This window comes from Oncorhynchus clarkii, chromosome 1 (assembly GCF_045791955.1).
Source record: "Oncorhynchus clarkii lewisi isolate Uvic-CL-2024 chromosome 1, UVic_Ocla_1.0, whole genome shotgun sequence".
Classification (NCBI taxonomy): domain Eukaryota; kingdom Metazoa; phylum Chordata; class Actinopteri; order Salmoniformes; family Salmonidae; genus Oncorhynchus; species Oncorhynchus clarkii.
This window is the reverse complement of record NC_092147.1, coordinates 77,458,836-77,480,232: the sequence shown is the minus strand read 5'-3', so window position 1 is coordinate 77,480,232 and position 21,397 is coordinate 77,458,836. Positions and strand designations below refer to the sequence as shown.

The 21,397-nt window shown below is 45.3% G+C and overlaps 1 protein-coding gene across 6 annotated transcripts in view; it reads right to left on the bottom strand.

The window, feature by feature from the left end:
• Positions 1 to 21,397, bottom strand: part of LOC139412715 (girdin-like) — an 82,692-nt gene that overhangs the window by 40,162 nt on the left and 21,133 nt on the right. For all 6 annotated transcript variants that reach the window (XM_071159416.1, XM_071159424.1, XM_071159398.1 and 3 more), the window contains exon 4: positions 5,804 to 5,873. In XM_071159416.1, the coding sequence (XP_071015517.1) occupies positions 5,804 to 5,873 (70 nt within the window). The remainder of the gene's footprint in view (positions 1 to 5,803; positions 5,874 to 21,397) is intronic.

Sequence of the window (21,397 nt, the reverse complement as noted above, 5' to 3'; positions counted from 1 at the left end):
CTGCTCACTACACCACAGAGGAGTGGACCTCCAGGGTAACAGAAAGCTACGTGACTGTGACTGCTCACTACACCACAGAGGAGTGGACCTCCAGGGGAACAGAAAGCTGCATGCCTGTGACTGCTCACTACACCACAGAGGAGTGGACCTCCAGGGTAACAGAAAACTACGTGACTGTGACTGCTCACTACACCACAGAGGAGTGGACCTCTGTCTGTTCAAGTCTCTGTCTGTTCAAGTCCCTATCTGTTTAAGTTCCTGTCTCACCTAGAACCTGCCCTACACCGGAGGACATTCATTGATCTCACCACTGAGATTGTGGCCACTGAAGAGGTAAAGAAAATAATAAGAGTGAATTACTTGTTTAATAATATACTGCAGTCTAATCTTAGTCTATGCTATTGCTATTAGAATCATTAATTTTTTATTTGGAATAATAATGGCTTTTATTAAATGTTATTGCCACAATTATAGCTCTATGAAAAATGAAAATAAATAATTAGTTAAATAGATCCAGTAATTTTTTCTGCAGGGTCAAGCCTACAGAGCTGACAGGAGCAGACTCAGAGGCATCTCCTCCACAAAATAATTCAGCCATTAAGGAGCTTTTTCGGGGAGACCTTTTCGAGCAAGGACACAGGCAAGACGTTTGCCAACACCATCAAAGAGGAAATGGCATCCTACAAGACAGCAGCAGCATTCCAGTGGATGGTGATCCACTAGCATGGTGGAAAAACAATGAGTGTAAATACCCTCACATTGTCATGGTGGCAAGATGCTACCTGGCTGTGCCTGGCACTTCAGTTCCTAGTGAGAGGGTGTTCTCCACGGCAGGAGACAAAGTGACTGTAAAGAGGTCTCCCCTCTCCCCAGACAATGTAGACATCCTCATCTTTTAGAAAAGTAATGTGAAGTTATAAGCTCAGGTCTGTTTTTCCTTTCTTTCTTTTTTTCCTTGTTTTTGATGATGTGGACACGGGCTATTTTTTCATTCACTATTGTCCAAAGGAAGAAGGTATCATGCCTCATATTGCACTAATTTAACAATTGAATATTTTATTTCAATATTTTATTTCAACATTGAAAAGTTCCTTGCTTTAAGTGTTCTTTAAGTAATAAATGGAAAGCAAAGTTAAATGTCTCCTTTTTTTTTTGCTAATCCGAAAAATGATCCGATCCGTGACTCAAAACCGTGATCCGATCCGAGAGTTGTGTGCTCCGTTGCACCACTATTTGTCACCTAAAACCCTCAAACTTTTACAGATTGAGAGCATCCTGTCGGGCTGTCTCACCGCCTGGTACGTCAACTGCACTGCCCACAACAGCAAGGCTCTCCAGAGGGTAGTGAGGTCTGCACAACGCATCACCGGGGGCAAACTACCTGCCCTCCAGAACACCTACACCACCCGATGTCACAGGAAGGCCATAAAGATCATCAAGGACAACAACCACCCGAGCCACTGCCTGTTCACCCCGCTATCATCCATACGTGTTATTTCTTACATTAGTACCCCAGGTCATCTTAGGTTTCATCACATACAGTCGAGAAGAACTACTGAATATAAGATCAGCGTCAACTCACCATCAGTACGACCAAGAATACGCTTTTCGCGACGCGGATCCTGTGCTCTGCCTTACAAACAGGACAACGGAGTGGATCCCATGCAGCGACCCAAAAAAACGACTCCGAAAAAGAGGGAAACGAGGCGGTCTTCTGGTCAGACTCCGGAGACGGGCACATCGTGCACCATTCCCTAGCATTCTTCTTGCCAATGTCCAGTCTCTTGACAACAAGGTTGATGAAATCCGAGCAAGGGTAGCATTCCAGAGGGACATCAGAGACTGTAACGTTCTTTGCTTCACGGAAACGTGGCTTACTGGAGAGACGCTATCCGAAGCGGTGCAGCCAACAGGTTTCTCCACGTATCGCGCAGACAGGAAAAAACATCTTTCTGGTAAAAAGAGGGGCGGGGGCGTATGCCTTATGACTAACGTGACATGGTGTGATGAAAGAAACATACAGGAACTCAAATCCTTCTGTTCACCTGATTTAGAATTCCTCACAATCAAATGTAGACCGCATTATCTACCAAGAGAATTCTCTTCGATTATAATCACAGCCGTATATATCCCCCCCCAAGCAGACACATCGTTGGCTCTGAATGAACTTTATTTGACTCTTTGCAAACTGGAAACCATTTATCCGGAGGCTGCATTCATTGTAGCTGGGGATTTTAACAAGGCTAATCTGAAAACAAGACTCCCCAAATTTTATCAGCATATCGATTGCGCAACCAGGGGTGGAAAGACCTTGGATCATTGTTACTCTAACTTCCGCGACGCATATAAGGCCCTGCCCCGCCCCCCTTTCGGAAAAGCTGACCACGACTCCATTTTGTTGATCCCTGCCTACAGACAGAAACTAAAACAAGAGGCTCCCACGCTGAGGTCTGTCCAACGCTGGTCCGACCAAGCTGACTCCACACTCCAAGACTGCTTCCATCACGTGGACTGGGACATGTTTCGTATTGCGTCAGACAACAACATTGACGAATACGCTGATTCGGTGTGCGAGTTCATTAGAACGTGCGTTGAAGATGTCGTTCCCATAGCAACGATTAAAACATTCCCTAACCAGAAACCGTGGATTGATGGCAGCATTCGTGTGAAACTGAAAGCGCGAACCACTGCTTTTAATCAGGGAAAGGTGTCTGGTAACATGACCGAATACAAACAGTGCAGCTATTCCCTCCGCAAGGCTATCAAACAAGCTAAGCGTCAGTACAGAGACAAAGTAGAATCTCAATTCAACGGCTCAGACACAAGAGGCATGTGGCAGGGTCTACAGTCAATCACGGACTACAGGAAGAAATCCAGCCCAGTCACGGACCAGGATGTCCTGCTCCCAGGCAGACTAAATAACTTTTTTGCCCGCTTTGAGGACAATACAGTGCCACTGACACGGCCTGCAACGAAAACTTGCGGTCTCTCCTTCACTGCAGCCGAGGTGAGTAAGACATTTAAACGTGTTAACCCTCGCAAGGCTGCAGGCCCAGACGGCATCCCCAGCCGCGCCCTCAGAGCATGCGCAGACCAGCTGGCCGGTGTGTTTACGGACATATTCAATCAATCCCTATACCAGTCTGCTGTTCCCACATGCTTCAAGAGGGCCACCATTGTTCCTGTTCCCAAGAAAGCTAAGGTAACTGAGCTAAACGACTACCGCCCCGTAGCACTCACTTCCGTCATCATGAAGTGCTTTGAGAGACTAGTCAAGGACCATATCACCTCCACCCTACCTGACACCCTAGACCCACTCCAATTTGCTTACCGCCCAAATAGGTCCACAGACGATGCAATCTCAACCACACTGCACACTGCCCTAACCCATCTGGACAAGAGGAATACCTATGTGAGAATGCTGTTCATTGACTACAGCTCGGCATTCAACACCATAGTACCCTCCAAGCTCGTCATCAAGCTCGAGACCCTGGGTCTCGACCCCGCCCTGTGCAACTGGGTACTGGACTTCCTGACGGGCCGCCCCCAGGTGGTGAGGGTAGGCAACAACATCTCCTCCCCGCTGATCCTCAACACTGGGGCCCCACAAGGGTGCGTTCTGAGCCCTCTCCTGTACTCCCTGTTCACCCACGACTGCGTGGCCACGCACGCCTCCAACTCAATCATCAAGTTTGCGGACGACACAACAGTGGTAGGCTTGATTACCAACAACGACGAGACGGCCTACAGGGAGGAGGTGAGGGCCCTCGGAGTGTGGTGTCAGGAAAATAACCTCACACTCAACGTCAACAAAACTAAGGAGATGATTGTGGACTTCAGGAAACAGCAGAGGGAACACCCCCCTATCCACATCGATGGAACAGTAGTGGAGAGGGTAGCAAGCTTTAAGTTCCTCGGCATACACATCACAGACAAACTGAATTGGTCCACTCACACAGACAGCATTGTGAAGAAGGCGCAGCAGCGCCTCTTCAACCTCAGGAGGCTGAAGAAATTCGGCTTGTCACCAAAAGCACTCACAAACTTCTACAGATGCACAATCGAGAGCATCCTGGCGGGCTGTATCACCGCCTGGTACGGCAACTGCTCCGCCCTCAACCGTAAGGCTCTCCAGAGGGTAGTGAGGTCTGCACAACGCATCACCGGGGGCAAACTACCTGCCCTCCAGGACACCTACACCACCCGATGTCACAGGAAGGCCATAAAGATCATCAAGGACATCAACCACCCGAGCCACTGCCTGTTCACCCCGCTATCATCCAGAAGGCGAGGTCAGTACAGGTGCATCAAAGCTGGGACCGAGAGACTGAAAAACAGCTTCTATCTCAAGGCTATCAGACTGTTAAACAGCCACCACTAACATTGAGTGGCTGCTGCCAACACACTGACACTGACTCAACTCCAGCCACTTTAATAATGGGATTGATGGGAAATGATGTAAATATATCACTAGCCACTTTAAACAATGCTACCTTATATAATGTTACTTACCCTACATTATTCATCTCATAGGCATACGTATATACTGTACTCTATATCATCGACTGTATCCTTATGTAATACATGTATCACTAGCCACTTTAACTATGCCACTTTGTTTACATACTCATCTCATATGTATATACTGTACTCGATACAATCTACTGTATCTGCCTATGCTGCTCTGTACCATCACTCATTCATATATCCTTATGTACATATTCTTTATCCCCTCACACTGTGTACAAGACAGTAGTTTTGGAATTGTTAGTTAGATTACTTGTTGGTTATTACTGCATTGTCGGAACTAGAAGCACAAGCATTTCGCTACACTCGCATTAACATCTGCTAACCATGTGTATGTGACAAATAAAATTTGATTTGATTTGATTTGATTTGATAAGGAGAGGTAAGTACAGGTGCATCAAAGCTGGGACCGAGAGACTGAAAAACAGCTTCTATTTCAAGGCCATCAGACTGTTAAACAGCCATCACTAGCACAGAGAGGCTGCTGCCGACATACTGACTTGAAATCATTGGCCACTTTAATTAATGGAACACTAGTCACTTTATTAATGCCACTTTAATAATGTTTACATATCTTGCATTACTCATCTCATATGTATATAACATATTTTATATAATCTATTGCATCTTGCCTATGTCGCTTGGTCATTGCTCATCCATATATTTATATGTATATATTCTTATTCCATTCCTTTACTTAGATTTGTGTGTATTAGGTAGTTGTTGTGGAATTGTTAGATTACACGTTAGATATTGCTGCACTGTCGGAACTAGAAGCACAAGCATTTTGCTACACTCGCATTATCTGCTAACCATATATATGTGACCAATAAAATTTGATTTGAAATAAAACAAATCATGTGTTTCCTAAATCCAAATATGTTGACAACACAATCAATGGCTGGTTTTATCTTAGTTTCACATGACTATCCAATAACCCAATATCTTACCATGAAGAGAACAGAGCGATTCTAGCTGGTGGAAAGGACATCTGCCCACAAGCACGAGGAGAAAACTGATTTCAAGATGAAGCAACAGACCTACATGATGTGTGGGGCATAATAATGAAGTTCTAAAGGGTTCACATTATGTAGGAGTCTACACTGTAGGGGTCTACACTGCAGGAGTCTACACTGCAGGAGTCTACACTGCAGGAGTCTACACTGTATTCTAATACAGGACACTAACATCCTCAGTGAGAAGATGGAATATTTCCCCACTGAACTCCCAGTGTAACAGTGTGCATTGTTGGCAGGTCAGTCAGATGAAGACGTACCACTGAGAGGGTTCCTGCCCAGCACCAGCACGTTGGGGAGAGGCATCATCACCAGCTGCTGGAGGGTCTCCTGGAGGAACACATCAAAAATACTTATTATTACAGTATTAGTTGTTATTACAGTTTGAGTTGGGTTAAATGCAGAAGAGACATTTCAGTTGAATACATTCACTTGTACAACTGACTAGGTATCCCCCTTTCCCTTATTACAGTATGAGTTGTTATTACCATATTAGTTACTACAGTAAGTATGAGTTGTTATTACAGTATCAGTTACTACAGTATGAGTTATTACAGTATGAGTTGTTTTACAGTATGAGTTGTTATTACCGTATGAGTTGTTATTACAGTATGAGTTACTACAGTACAGTATGAGTTGTTATTACAGTATGAGTTGTTATTACCGTATGAGTTACTACAGTACAGTATGAGTTGTTATTACAGTATGAGTTGTTATTACCGTATGAGTTACTACAGTAAGTATGAGTTGTTATTACAGTATTAGTTAATGTATGAGTTGTTTTACAGTATGAGTTGTTATTACTGTATGAGTTGTTATTACCGTATTAGTTACCACAGCATGAGTTGTTATTACAGTATGAGCTATTACAGTATGAGTTGTTATTACAGTATGAGTTGTTATTACAGTATGAGTTATTGCAGTATGAGTTACTACAGTACAGTATGAGTTGTTATTACAGTATGAGTTGTTATTACAGTATTAGTTACCACAGTATGAGTTGTTATTACAGTATGAGTTACTACAGTACATTATGAGTTGTTATTACCATATGAGTTGTTATTACCATGAGTTGTTATTACAGTATGAGTTACTACAGTACAGTATGAGTTGTTATTACCGTATGAGTTGTTATTACCATGAGTTGTTATTATAGTATGAGTTGTTATTACAGTATGAGTTGTTATTACAGTATGAGTTACTACAGTACAGTATGAGTTGTTATTACAGTATGAGTTATTACAGTATGAGTTACTACAGTATGAGTTACTACAGTACAGTATGAGTTGTTATTACAGTATGAGTTATTACAGCATGAGTTAGTACAGTACAGTATGAGTTGTTATTACAGTATGAGTTATTACAGTATGAGTTTCTACAGTACAGTATGAGTTGTTATTACCGTATGAGTTGTTATTACCATGAGTTGTTATTACAGTATGAGTTGTTATTACAGTATGAGTTGTTATTACAGTATGAGTTACTACAGTACAGTATGAGTTGTTATTACCGTATGAGTTGTTATTACCATGAGTTGTTATTACCGTATGAGTTACTACAATACAGTATGAGTTGTTATTAGCATATGAGTTACTACAGTAAGTATGAGTTGTTATTACAGTATGAGTTGTTATTACAGTATTAGTTACTACAGTACAGTATGAGTTGTTATTACAGTATTAGTTACTACAGTACAGTATGAGTTGTTATTACAGTATGAGTTGTTACAGTATGAGTTGTTATTAAAGTAAGAGTTGTTACAGTAAGAGTTATTACAGTAAGAGTTGTTACAGCATGAGTTTTTACAGTAAGAGTTGTTGCAATGTGACTTGTTATTACAGTAGTAGTTATTATTACAGATGTTCACAGGATGTTATATATCCTGAAAAAAAGTGTACATATTGTTTTCAATGACCATCAGAATGAGTAGTGATCGCATAAGAAGACGGAGACGCCATCTTTAAAAGGACCACTGCAGAACCATGCATGAATACTTTCCCCTCTCCTTCCACAATGCGATAGCTAAGCCAGAGAGTTTCAGGGAAGCCGTTTACTCTGAAGCGACGGTACAGACAGAGGGATGCCCAGTGGGGATGTTATATAAAGAGTATCAATTTGTGAAACCAATAGACAAAGCAAGGGTCTCATGTAGCATCGTTTGATGATATCACCCGTCCTGTGTGTGTGTGTTGAATGTGCAACAACAAGGTTTTCATATGACCATCATAAAAACAGGATGCCCATCAAAACGCACACTTTAAAGCTCACACACAAGAAGGCACATACAGAAACCAGGCACACACCGTCACACCATCAGCAGAAACCTTGTCATCAGCTGACTAGTAAAGCTGCTTTTCCCCTGCTCCTCCTAGTTCAGCACACCACCATGCTGCTGCTGGTACTCTGACAGACAGGCAGTCATGCTGACTGATTGATTCTCCACGGTCTTCATCTATTATGTCAAAAGCCAAGTACTCACTAAACGAGGGAGAACTGTCATTAAACAGCTTTAAATATTGATTCAGTCATTTAGAAGTCTGTTGGACTGGTATGAGACTAGTGGGCAGTGCTGGTTTGACCCACTGCCCTAGGGCCTGTCTCTAATCTCTAACAGACTGCCGGACTGACTGGCTGTTTGGAACAGAACTAAGGCCTTTGATAATGACCTTGCTTACTGTGTATGGATAGCAATTTAAGCCTGTGTTGGGCCTTGGGCCAAAGAACTCCAACCCAAAGTAACCATTAAATTCTATGTGGGGCGGTGGCCTGACATCTGTCCAGCTCACATTACGTCCGGAGAGCTTGGGTTGGTGCATCTGTGTCTAACGATTAAACTAACCCCAAGATACTGGACTAGGGCCTATATCAGAGAACACGCCCGAAATATGTTCAATGTTGAAATATTTCTCCAACTACCTGTCATAACATTTAGAAACATACATCTAGTGAATCTTCATTTGCGTCCTCTTCTGAGACTTCTGTGGTCAAATTGAAAGAGTCGTTTTTCAAGTATAAAAGACATGAGGGCTATTATCTTCAATACTTAATGTTCACCGAGGCAAACTCCACATAGACATTTTAAAGAGGGTTACATGGGGCCTATGTACTCTTCACTCTGATGCAATGAAAAATAAGTGTATTGTTATTTAACATGAGATTACCTCATGGTGAAGGATAATAAACCCTTTCAGTTTGGGGTTTTTATTGCCAGAAGGTACACAATGCTTTTGTAACACATTGCTACCACTGGTGTCAAGGCAAGAGGGGAAATGATTATGTCTACTGGTCATATCAGGCTGTTAATAAGCTTGTCTCTGTTCAGAGAGATGTATGGTTGTAGACGTTCATATGACGTGTATGACATGACAGGAGGAAGAACAGACACGCGTGGACAAAAACCGGATGATGCCTGTCACACTAGCCCAGGGACAGGATGTCAGAATGTTCTCAAGGTCATTCGTTTCCTGGGGTTACACAAAGAGAATTTGCCATGGTTGCCATGGTTATATGTGTCAGTCAGGATAAGAGCGTCAGTGTCAACTAGCTGCAGCTCTGCTGTGCTGGTGAAAGGTGGGAGGAGGATTATATGACTAACCCCACAGGAAGGGAGTACCTTCACATTTGTCCATGCTTCCAGAACAGAATATATTGAGTAGAATAGCATGTGATTTCTCATCATTAAATGCTATCCCACCTAAATGCATTTTAAAGTGAGAAGCACAGAACACCCATGTGGCCTAAGGTGCTGACTGCTGAGTCAGACCCCAAGACAGCAACTGTGGCCTTGGGTAGTTAGGAACCTACAGAGTGACAAATACAAACACTCTTTTTTCTCGACTACACACAACACCTGCCCCTTTTCTAGCTGCTGCCTCCCCCTCACTGACACACACACACACACACACACACACACACACACACACACACACACACACACACACACACACACACACACACACACACACACACACACACACACACACACACACACACACACACACACACACACACACCCCTGTCTCTCTCGGCGGTAGGCATGTTTGCAGTACGAGCACATAGCACAGTCAGGCACTGCGTCAAAAGCCTGAGTAATCTTTACCCAGTCTACCCACAGCACATGCTCTCAATGTCACCCTCTCTCTATTTGGGTTAAGAATCTCCTATTTCATGGAGGGAAAACACAGGGAATGGAAAGCCTCATATTCAAGATATAGGATATCAAGCGTATTCCTGTTTGATGGATCATGAAAATGTGAATTTCATGCACATCTCACAATCTTTAAATCCCCTGTCTGCTTGAAGTGGGGGGTTGAATTCTATGTAAAGGAGAAGGGGGAAGCGTGTACAGATTGGCCAATGATAAACTCCATGATGTTTCATTATGGATGCTTGACTAGGCAAAACAAACAAACAGCCTAGGGCTAAATGCTGAATCACAGAGCCTGAATCAATGCTAAAACCCGGTTTGCATATTAAAAGAAGTGTTTGTCTGTTAAAATATGGAGTTTGGATTAGTCCATGCTAACAGGAGTTTACAGCCCAATCTGTCATGCATAAAACATAAAACAGTCAGGAATGGGAACCACACTGTGGGGTGTTATGTTGATCTGATATAATGAGAATGGGGTGGCAGAAATACTGCAGCGCTTTGAAATTGAAAAGCCTCCCTATCATCCGGAGTGGCAGAATGCCTGGCAATATTCATGATGAGAAAATAATCAATCTGTAAAACAGTTCAGCAGATGTGTCAGTGGAGAGAGAGAGGTGAATAGATTACACTTCCTGTTCACACGGTCTACTCTTGAATTATTGATCAGCTCCGAGTTCATTGCGCTTCAAAACTGGGTCACGTTACAATCAGAGGTCTGTTACTGGAGTTTCAGTTCTCTAGTACCATGTTGCTCAGACCAAACCTTCATTCTCTAGTACCATGTTGCTCAGACCAAACCTTCATTCTCTAGTACCCATGTTGCTCAGACCAAACCTTCATTCTCTAGTACCATGTTGCTCAGACCAAACCTTCATTCTCTAGTACCATGTTGCTCAGACCAAACCTTCATTCTCTAGTACCCATGTTGCTCAGACCAAACCTTCATTCTCTAGTACCATGTTGCTCAGACCAAACCTTCATTCTCTAGTACCTATGTTGCTCAGACCAAACCTTCATTATCTAGTACCATGTTGCTCAGACCAAACCTTCATTATCTAGTACCATGTTGCTCAGACCAAACCTTCATTCTCTAGTACCATGTTGCTCAGCTCAAACCTTCATTCTCTAGTACCATGTTGCTCAGACCAAACCTTCCTTCTCTAGTACCATGTGGCTCAGACCAAACCTTCCTTCTCTAGTACCATGTTGCTCAGACCAAACCTTCATTCTCTAGTACCATGTTGCTCAGACCAAACCTTCCTTCTCTAGTACCATGTTGCTCAGACCAAAACTTCCTTCTCTAGTACCATGTTGCTCAGACCAAACCTTCATTCTCTAGTACCATGTTGCTCAGACCAAACCTTAATTCTCTAGTACCATGTTGCTCAGACCAAACCTTCATTCTCTAGTACCATGTTGCTCAGACCAAACCTTCCTTCTCTAGTACCATGTTGCTCAGACCAAACCTTCATTCTCTAGTACCATGTTGCTCAGACCAAACCTTCATTATCTAGTACCATGTTGCTCAGACCAAACCTTCATTATCTAGTACCATGTTGCTCAGACCAAACCTTCATTATCTAGTACCATGTTGCTCAGACCAAACCTTCATTATCTAGTACCATGTTGCTCAGACCAAACCTTCCTTCTCTAGTACCATGTTGCTCAGACCAAACCTTCATTCTCTAGTACCATGTTGCTCAGACCAAACCTTCATTCTCTAGTACCATGTTGCTCAGACCAAACCTTCATTATCTAGTACCATGTTGCTCAGACCAAACCTTCCTTCTCTAGTACCATGTTGCTCAGACCAAACCTTAATTCTCTAGTACCATGTTGCTCAGACCAAACCTTCATTCTCTAGTACCATGTTGCTCAGCTCAAACAGTGTTTTAACACAGTGCATCAAAACATAACTAATTTATGCGATAACATGGTGTTAACAAAAGGAGTTGCTCAAAACATCCACAACCCTCATTATGCCAGAATGTGAATCCTCCTGACATGCTATGCTAACTATACTGAAAAAATGTATAAAATGCAACATGCGACAATTTCAAAATAAGCTTTTTGTGTATGTGGAACATTTCTGGGATCTTTTATTTCAGCTCAATAAACATGGGACCAACACCTTACACGTTGCGTTTATATTTTTGTTCAACGTACATTTACATTTTAGTCACTTAGCAGATGCTTACATGAGCGATTTAAAGGAGCAATAAGGGTTTAGTTCCTTGTTCAAGGGCACAGACAGAGTTTCCACCTAGTCGGCTTGGAGATTAAAACCAGCAAACTTTTGGTTAGGCAAGGGGAAATGGAATACCTAGTCAGTTGCAAAACCCAAGCTGGTGTGGCTTAAATCGATGTCCACATCATCAGCGCCCAGGGAGCAGTTGTTGTTGGGAGTTAACTGCCTTGCTCAAGGGCAGAAAAAGAAACAAATCCCCCAACGCTAGGTTACCTGCCCCAACCCTCCCAACGTTAGATGACCTGCCCCAACCCCTGCAACGCTAGGTTACCTGCCCCAACCCTAGGTAACCTGCTCCACCCCCCCAACGTTAGGTTACCTGCCCCAATCCTCCCAACGTTAGGTTACCTCGCCCAACCCCCCCAACGCTAGGCAACCTGCCCCAACCACCCCAACATTAGGTTACCTTGCCTAGGCTACCTGCCCCAACCCCCCCAACGATAAACCCCCCAACGCTAGACAACCTGCCCCAACCCCCCAACGCTAGACAACCTGCCCCAACCCCCCAATGCTAGGCAACCTGCCCCAACCCCATCAATGTTAGGCAACCTGCCCCAACGCTAGGCTACCTGCCCCAACCCCCCCAACGCTAGGCAACCTGCCCCAACCCCCCAACGCTAGGCTCCCTGCCCCAACCCCCCCAACGTTAGGTTACCTCACCCAACCCCCCCAACGCTAGGCAACCTGCCCCAACCCCCCCAACGTTAGGCAACCTGCCCCAACCCCCCAATGCTAGGCAACCTGCCCCAACCCCCCAACGCTAGGCAGCCTGCCCCAACCCCCCCAACGCTAGGTAACCTGCCCTAACCCCCCCAACGTTAGGCTACCTGCCCCAACCCCCTCAACGTTAGGTTACCTGCCCCAACCCCCCAACGTTAGGTTACCTGCCCCAACCCCCCCAATCCTGCCCCAACCCCCCCAATGTTACCTGCCCCAACCCCCCCAACGTTACCTGCCCCAACCCCCCCAATGTTAGGTTACCTGCCCCAACCCCCCCAACGTTAGGTTACCTGCCCCAACCCCCCCTCCAACGTTAGGTTACCTGCCCCAACCCCCCCAATGTTAGGTTACCTGCCCCAACCCCCCCAACGTTAGGTTACCTGCCCCAACCCCCCCAACGTTAGGTTACCTGCCCCAACCCCCCCTCCAACGTTAGGTTACCTGCCCCAACCCCCCCAACGTTAGGTTACCTGCCCCAACCCCCCCAACGGTAGGTTACCTGCCCCAACCCCCCCAACATTAGGTTACCTGCCTCAACCCCCCCCCCAACATTAGGTTACCTGCCCCAACCCCCCCTCCAACGTTAGGTTACCTGCCCCAACCCCCCCAACGTTAGGTTACCTGCCCCAACGTTAGGTTACCTGCCCCAACCCCCCAATGAGGGGGGGGTTAACGTTACCTGCCCCAACGTTAGGTTACCTGCCCCAACCCCCCCAATGTTAGGTTATCTGCCCCAACGCTCTTAGCCTAGTTAGCCAGGTAGCCTAGAGGCTACTTTTTCCTGATAGACTAGGCCCTACTTTCTTTTTAAAGTATCTGTGACCAATAGATGCATATCTGTATTCCCAGTCATGTGAAATCCATAGATTTGCTTATGAGACAGTGTGCTCTGCTGACACAATAAAACTGCTTGCTGACATCTTCTGTCCTGCTGATTTACCTTTCTAATACAGTTGCTGCCATATGCTTTAAGATGCTAACAGACAGTAAGCAACCAAGGTCTCTCATTGATTTCAATGAGTAGGGCGGCAAAACGCAAGCAGTTTTGCAAGCTCCACGGTTCGTGGTGCTCGCTCTGCTAGCTCGGCGCTCGGGGCACCAAAAGATGCATGGTTGACCAATGAGCATTGTTCATCTTGTCAACCAATCAAACAATGTTTGAATGACAACATTCGAGCTGACAACAACCGGGACTGCTGGTCTCACAGTAGGCAGATTTTCTCATGGTTCAATTGCCATTTAGCGTGGCCCGATCAGCACTTTAATGCTGATCTACCTACTCCCTTTTCTTCCTCAGCGGGGCTGGACTGGGCTGGGCATCAACACAGTGTGCCCTGGCTGTGTGGATCCCCAGCCCCAGGAACCAGCTGTAGGAAGATATGGAAGGAGAGAGGGAGGAGACTGCTGTGTTTCTGTCACTGTCTATCTAAGCAGCTCACTACCCCCAACTCCCCAGGTTCCGCTACCAGCACCACTCAAACAGGGGTGCAATTGTGCAGCAGAGTGAGAGTGCGCCTGTGTGTGTTGGAGAGGAGGAAGAGAAGAGGGGGAAGATGGTTGCTTGCTTGCTTAAGAACTTGGAATGCTTGAATCACAAGCATTCTGAATTAGCACTCAGAGTTGGTTACCGTAGCAACGACAACAGGGTTTATTCTCCCCAGCCGGGTGAATCTTCGCTGGGTGTCTCTCTCGTTCGCACACATGTGCGTATGCACACACTTCTGGGCATAGCACTGCAGACTTCAATCCTCTACTGTACAGTACAAACATGCTGTGAATATGAATCTGCAGACGGGCTTAAGCTGTTCAGATAGCAGAAGAAGACACACAGAGCGGGGAAAGAGAGAGAGTGGGGAAAGAGGGGGAGAGCGGGGAAAGAGAGAGAGTGGGGAAAGAGGGGGAGAGCGGGGAAAGAGAGAGAGTGGGGAAAGAGGGGGAGAGCGGGGAAAGAGAGAGAGCGGGGAAAGAGGGGGAGAGCGGGGAAAGAGGGGGAGAGCGGGGAAAGAGGGAGAGAGTGGGGAAAGAGGGGGAGAGCGGGGAAAGAGGGGGAGAGCGGGGAAAGAGGGAGAGCTGGGAAAGAGAGAGCGGGGAAAGAGGGGGAGAGTGGGGAAAGAGGGAAAGAGCGGGGAAAGAGGGGAAAGAGGGGGAGAGTGGGGAAAGAGGGGGAGAGCGGGGAAAGAGGGGGAGCTGGGAAAGAGGGGGAGAGCGGGGAAAGAGAGAGAGCGGGGAAAGAGGGGGAGCTGGGAAAGAGGGGGAGAGCGGGGCAAGAGAGAGAGCGGGGAAAGAGGGAGAGAGCGGGGAAAGAGGGAGAGAGCCGGGAAAGAGAGAGAGTGGGGAAAGAGGGGGAGAGCGGGGAAAGAGGGGGAGAGCGGGGAAAGAGGGGGAGAGCCGGGAAAGAGAGAGAGTGGGGAAAGAGGGGGAGAGCGGGGAAAGAGGGGGAGAGCGGGGAAAGAGGGGGAGAGCGGGGAAAGAGAGAGAGTGGGGAAAGAGGAGGAGAGCGGGGAAAGAGGGGGAGAGCGGGGAAAGAGGGGGAGAGCGGGGAAAGAGGGGGAGAGCTGGGAAAGAGGGGGAGAGGCTGCAACTCCAGAAAGCAACACAATGGAAACAAGCTGCACCACAGCAGCCTTCCTCTTTCTCACCTGAGCACCGGCTAGTTAGTTACACACCATAGTCTCACACCACTTAACACCATGCGTGACAGATCTGTATCGTGTTAAATTAATGCAAGAAAAGATCTCCTAATGTTGAGGATTTCAAAAAAAGCAGGAGCATAATGAAAACCTTTAGACTGTATTGTAGGTCTGATTCAGAGTTGAGATAAGCGTACACAACTTAAATTATTATGTAATTGAATGAGTTCAGCGCAAAGAATTCAGAATACCTCCCGGTGTGAATAGTGACATAAAACATGGTCTCTACTGTGCCTGGTTACATCAGATCTGCTAATGTAGGTAACAATTCAATCCTGGCCCAAGGTTACTGTAATTTCCAAGAGATCATAGATTTAGTGCCGATTTGGATAAATGACAGACCTCTCATCAACGCATCCATGTAATTATGCCTGCTGTCTCATTCACTAGTAGCATCAGCTGACCAAATGACCCCAGGGGTCAGACTGTCAAGGACCTAGCCTGGTGGAGGCACCTCCACTGGCACAAGCTCAGCCCACACTCCCCTCCCGTAGGGTCTGAAACCTGCCCTGCCACTCACAGAGACAGGCATCTTCTGGCAGGTGCCAACAGTGCCCCGCCCCTCTTACAAAATCAAGCTCTGTTCTCTCTACTTTAATCTAAATGAAGCTTGAAATGTGCTGCTCTTCCATGCATGCTTAATAAGACAACCTAAGTCTAAGTCTCTGAAGTGGCTATAATGTTATGAGAACACTTACTAGATAGAAATAGTGGTGTAGGTCAAGGTTCTAGAGTACCGGACTCAGGTCATTCTTGGTACACTTCTGTACTAAAGCAGGTTATGGGGATGGATCACTTACTCTCTGTAGGGGTTTCATTTTAGCCAGCCTCTCAACTGATTATGTGAGGATCAGGATGTTGCGAAAGGGTGCAGTTTGAGTGTTAACAGAGAGAACTCCTGCCAGTTTGAGTGTTAACAGAGAGTACTCCTGCCAGTTTGAGTGTTAACAGAGAGTACTCCTGCCAGTTTGAGTGTTAACAGAGAGTACTCCTGCCAGTTTGAGTGTTAACAGAGAGTACTCCTGCCAGTTTGAGTGTTAACAGAGAGTACTCCTGCCAGTTTGAGTGTTAACAGAGAGTACTCCTGCCAGTTTGAGTGTTAACAGAGAGTACTCCTCCCAGTTTGAGTGTTAACAGAGAGTACTCCTGCCAGTTTGAGTGTTAACAGAGAGTACTCGTGCCAGTTTGAGTGTTAACAGAGAGTACTCCTGCCAGTTTGAGTGTTAACAGAGAGTACTCCTGCCAGTTTGAGTGTTAACAGAGAGTACTCCTGCCAGTTTGAGTGTTAACAGAGAGTACTCCTGCCAGTTTGAGTGTTAACAGAGAGTACTCCTCCCAGTTTGAATGTTAACAGAGAGTACTCCTGCCAGTTTGAGTGTTAACAGAGAGTACTCCTGCCAGTTTGAGTGTTAACAGAGAGTACTCCTGCCAGTTTGAATGTTAACAGAGAGTACTTCTGCCAGTTTGAGTGTTAACAGAGAGTACTCCTGCCAGTTTGAATGTTAACAGAGAGTACTCCTGCCAGTTTGAGTGTTAACAGAGAGTACTCCTGCCAGTTTGAGTGTTAACAGAGTACTCCTGCCAGTTTGAGTGTTAACAGAGTACTCCTGCCAGTTTGAGTGTTAACAGAGAGTACTCCTGCCAGTTTGAGTGTTAACAGAGTACTCCTGCCAGTTTGAGTGTTAACAGAGAGTACTCCTGCCAGTTTGAGTGTTAACAGAGTACTCCTGCCAGTTTGAGTGTTAACAGAGAGTACTCCTGCCAGTTTGAGTGTTAACAGAGTACTCCTGCCAGTTTGAGTGTTAACAGAGAGTACTCCTGCCAGTTTGAGTGTTAACAGAGAGTACTCCTGCCAGTTTGAGTGTTAACAGAGTACTTCTGCCAGTTTGAGTGTTAACAGAGTACTTCTGCCAGTTTGAGTGTTAACAGAGAGTACTTCTGCCAGTTTGAGTGTTAACAGAGTACTTCTGCCAGTTTGAGTGTTAACAGAGTACTTCTGCCAGTTTGAGTGTTAACAGAGTACTCCTGCCAGTTTGAGTGTTAACAGAGTACTTCTGCCAGTTTGAGTGTTAACAGAGTACTTCTGCCAGTTTGAGTGTTAACAGAGTACTCCAGGCCTGCTAGAGATCTGGTGGTGCTCAACGAGGGTGGTTTGTTAGGCTATATATTAGGCTATATTAAGACAGGGGCAGTACTGATGATAGATCATTCAATTATAATTTCTCTGAACACGGTGAAGTCACTGAGACCATCTCTTTTTAGATGGATGAACATGATGCCATGAGCTGTAAAATCCAACTCTACTAAGCCATAAAAATCACATTGTCTATACTTTCCTACTGTCTAGACTGGTGTATATATATATATACAGGGGCTGCAGAGTAGAATCTAGCTTCAATCATATCTTTATGGCAACCCAGGACAACACTGTGAGGCCGTTGGGGATGATGCGTGCTTACTAGCTATCGGCACAGCTCTGACATCAACCGGACATTTAGGTTTAGCATGTGAGATTAGCCTCAAGCCACAAGCAGGCCTACATGCCCTAATAAACTGGATTCACTCATGTTTCAGATGTTAGGACCATGGAAGAAATCCCTTACGGATTACGAGATTCCCAAATGAAATAAATGTTGTGGATTGCCGATGACGATGATGATTCAAAGAAAGAAAAACAACCTCCAGCTTGAAGCTTTCGCATAACAACACACATCACACACACATTCCTTTAAATCTTTCCATGATGAAGTCCAAGACAAAAACAACAACATCCACCTGAGGCTATGCTCTAGACATCTCAGCCCTCTGGCCCACAGTCTTTGTGTAGGTCTGCCAGCCTTAACCGAGAGGGGAACAGTCTCCCTGAGCCTCTAAAACAAGCTCCACTACTCTGGGGCTCAGAGTAGACACATGCAGCATTAAAGCCTCATATGTGGATGATTATTTAACGTTTGGATGATAGCAAAGAGGATCTGGGCTGTGAGTGTGCCATCCCCTCTTTAATGGCTTCTAAACTGGGCATGGGGTGGGGTCACATGATGCATGAGGCTCAGTTCCCCGAGGACCAGGCCCTGTGTGTGAATGGAGCTCTGTTCCCCTTAACGCAGTGAAAACAAAACGAGCGACTGCCTTCACAACACACCCCAAAGCAAAGCAGTGCTAAACGGCGACATAACACAGGTCCACTCTTCAATTCATATCGATACTGAAAAGTGTAGGCCTATAAGTCATGTCTGTTTTTGAGCTTGACGTGATGCTACACACATGGAAAATGTTTGGCTGGCGAGAGCTCCAAACAGCTCTGTACTGTATGCGTGCCAACCCGAGACCACCAAATTAAAAAGTGTTCTAACATTCATTTGGATTGAGTAGCCTAGAAGAGAGGCCTTAACAGGACTAATCTCAACAATACTGGCAAACCCAAAATGACTATGTATCATTACTAGGAAACTAAAAATGCAATAAATCCCAACATCCTCTCCACATTATCGCTTAAAATGCAGCTTGGAATGTTTGTAAAATGACTAATTCCAGTGTGAAATAGAGTTAACGAGTTAGATCTCCAAAGCGCCTTCTGGCCCATCACAGACTTGATGAATCACCAGACAGTGATTCAGTGAACTGGTGAGGATCACAGCTTCACAGTGGAATTCAGTGGACTGGTGAGGATCACAGCTTCACAGTGGAATTCAGTGAACTGGTGAAGATCACAGCTTCACAGTGAAATTCAGTGGACTGGTGAGGATCACAGCTTCACAGTGGAATTCAGTGAACTGGTGAGGATCACAGCTTCACAGTGAAATTCAGTGGACTGTTGAGGATCACAGCTTCACAATGGAATTCAGTGAACTGGTGAGGATCACAGATTCACAGTGGAATTCAGTGAACTGGTGAGGATCACAGCTTCACAGTGGAATTCAGTGGACTGAAGTACCTGTGAGCGATGCATCCACCAATGATTACCTCATGCCCTGATCCCAATGACCAAAGCCTAGCTGAAGAAGGTATGATGTACAGCTGAGTGATGAAGATCCTGAAAGAACATGAACAAGAATGAATAGCCTACTTCATAAATAAAAAGTTATGCAATTTTAGAGTGAAAATCTCATGCACTCTTTGCATAATACTACAAAGTCATACCTAGGAAAGTGTTGGCAACTTGGCTCTAATCAATCAATCCTTCTGACAGAAACAACTCATGAGTATTGCTTCTTCCTACAAAACACCACCACAATACAGCATCGTACTGTAGTAACACCCTCTCCATGCCAACAACAGAACCCCCAAAAGGCTATTACCTCCCTATTTCATCGAGTGACTAGCGCCTACACATATTTAAGCAGCAGTGTGTCTAGACAGTCTATAAGTGCAATAGCAGAAACATTGGGACACATGGTATATACATGAGAGAGCTGACACTGTAAAAAACATATGAGGGGGGGGGGGGGGTAATCCCAGAGGAGTGGAGGTCTATAGCCTGACGCCGGAAGACTTTGAGATGAGTCAGCATGATCAGTAACTCAATAATGTTCCTCCTACCCTGATATTAAAGAGTGAAGCTACACTGCAGAAGCTTGACAGACAAAGCAATACCAAGCTACACACACACTAGTACATCACCACCATATCTGCTCTGCTACCATGTGCTCACTATAGATGCTGCGGTTAACTCCCTTAAATAGAAGCTAGAGAATTGATAACATTTCTAACATGTCCATCTGGAACGTGTGAGATTCAAATGGATAAATGAAAAAGCAGGAAAAGGAACAACTGGCACCAGAGCAAAGAAAACCAAATCCATTTTTCAATGTGTCAATAACAAAGCGCCTTTTTCTAGACTTTGAACAGCCGCAGAGGATGTGGATGGTGAATGATTGGGACCTGGTATGTTAATATATATTTAAAAAAATATATGAAAATGTATGCACTCACTACTGTAAGTCCCTCTGGATAAGTGTGTCTGCTAAATGTAAATAATTTGGTGGGTGCTAATTTTGTCCTAATATTATTTGCATATCCTAACTCCCCCTGAGACACCCTCGGAGAGTGGGGTTACAGCCAGGGTCTGCCATTATCAATGGCGACCCTGGAGCTATTAGGGATAAGTTCCTTGCTCAAGGGCACAGACAGATTTTTCACCTTGTCGGCTCTGGAATTTGATCTAGCGGCCTTTCAGTTACTCACCCACCGCTCTAACCGATAGGCTATCGGCCACCCATCCACTAGCCTGGCTTAGATTCAACCAGGCCCACCAGTCATTCAGGTTGATAACTAGCAGCACTGAAGAACCAGGGTGAACCTTAGCCAGGGCAGAGATAACAACTTAAGGCTGGATAGTAGGTAATCCAGAGCCTAGGAATAAGAAGTATGTGCTGAAGGTGGCTTCAAGCCAACGCCTCACTAAGATGTCAAGGGGTCTGTTGACCGGCAATTGACCTTTAATCTGAGCGAATGTCTTTGCGCTCTGCTTCTAAACACATCATTCAAGATCGTAAGACTGAGCTGTTCTTGTTTCAGCGGAGCGATTACTGGTGTTCCCTAATCAGCGAAAAAAGTGACACCAGAAAAAGACAAGCAGTGTTTGCTGACAGCTGGCCCACTCTGATCTACTAGTCAACAACTGTTGTCATCCACACCAAAGGCCAGCCATCCATCCAATCTCAACCCTTGATGAAAGTGAATGACGTAGTAATCAAGTGGATCTCAAACTGACAAGGCTCTGCTCATGTCTACTCCAACACCAAAACAACGCCACACAAAGGGAAAATGTTGTCCACACAAAGGGAAAATGCCAAGGCGTTTCCAGTTAACTGGGTAGTTGATTGTGGGAGCTAAAGCCTCTCAACGACCATTGAGAGACTTGCTAGAAAAGGGCAGGAGGAACAGTGGGGGCTTCTAATGGACACCGGGCTGAATATATATATAATGAATCATGAGGTTAACACAAAGGCAGGGAGGGCCAGGAAAAGACTGATGACACCCACCCTAGAAGCACACTTTTATTATTTCGTTGTGCTTGCGGCTACTGCTTCCAGCTTACATGCGG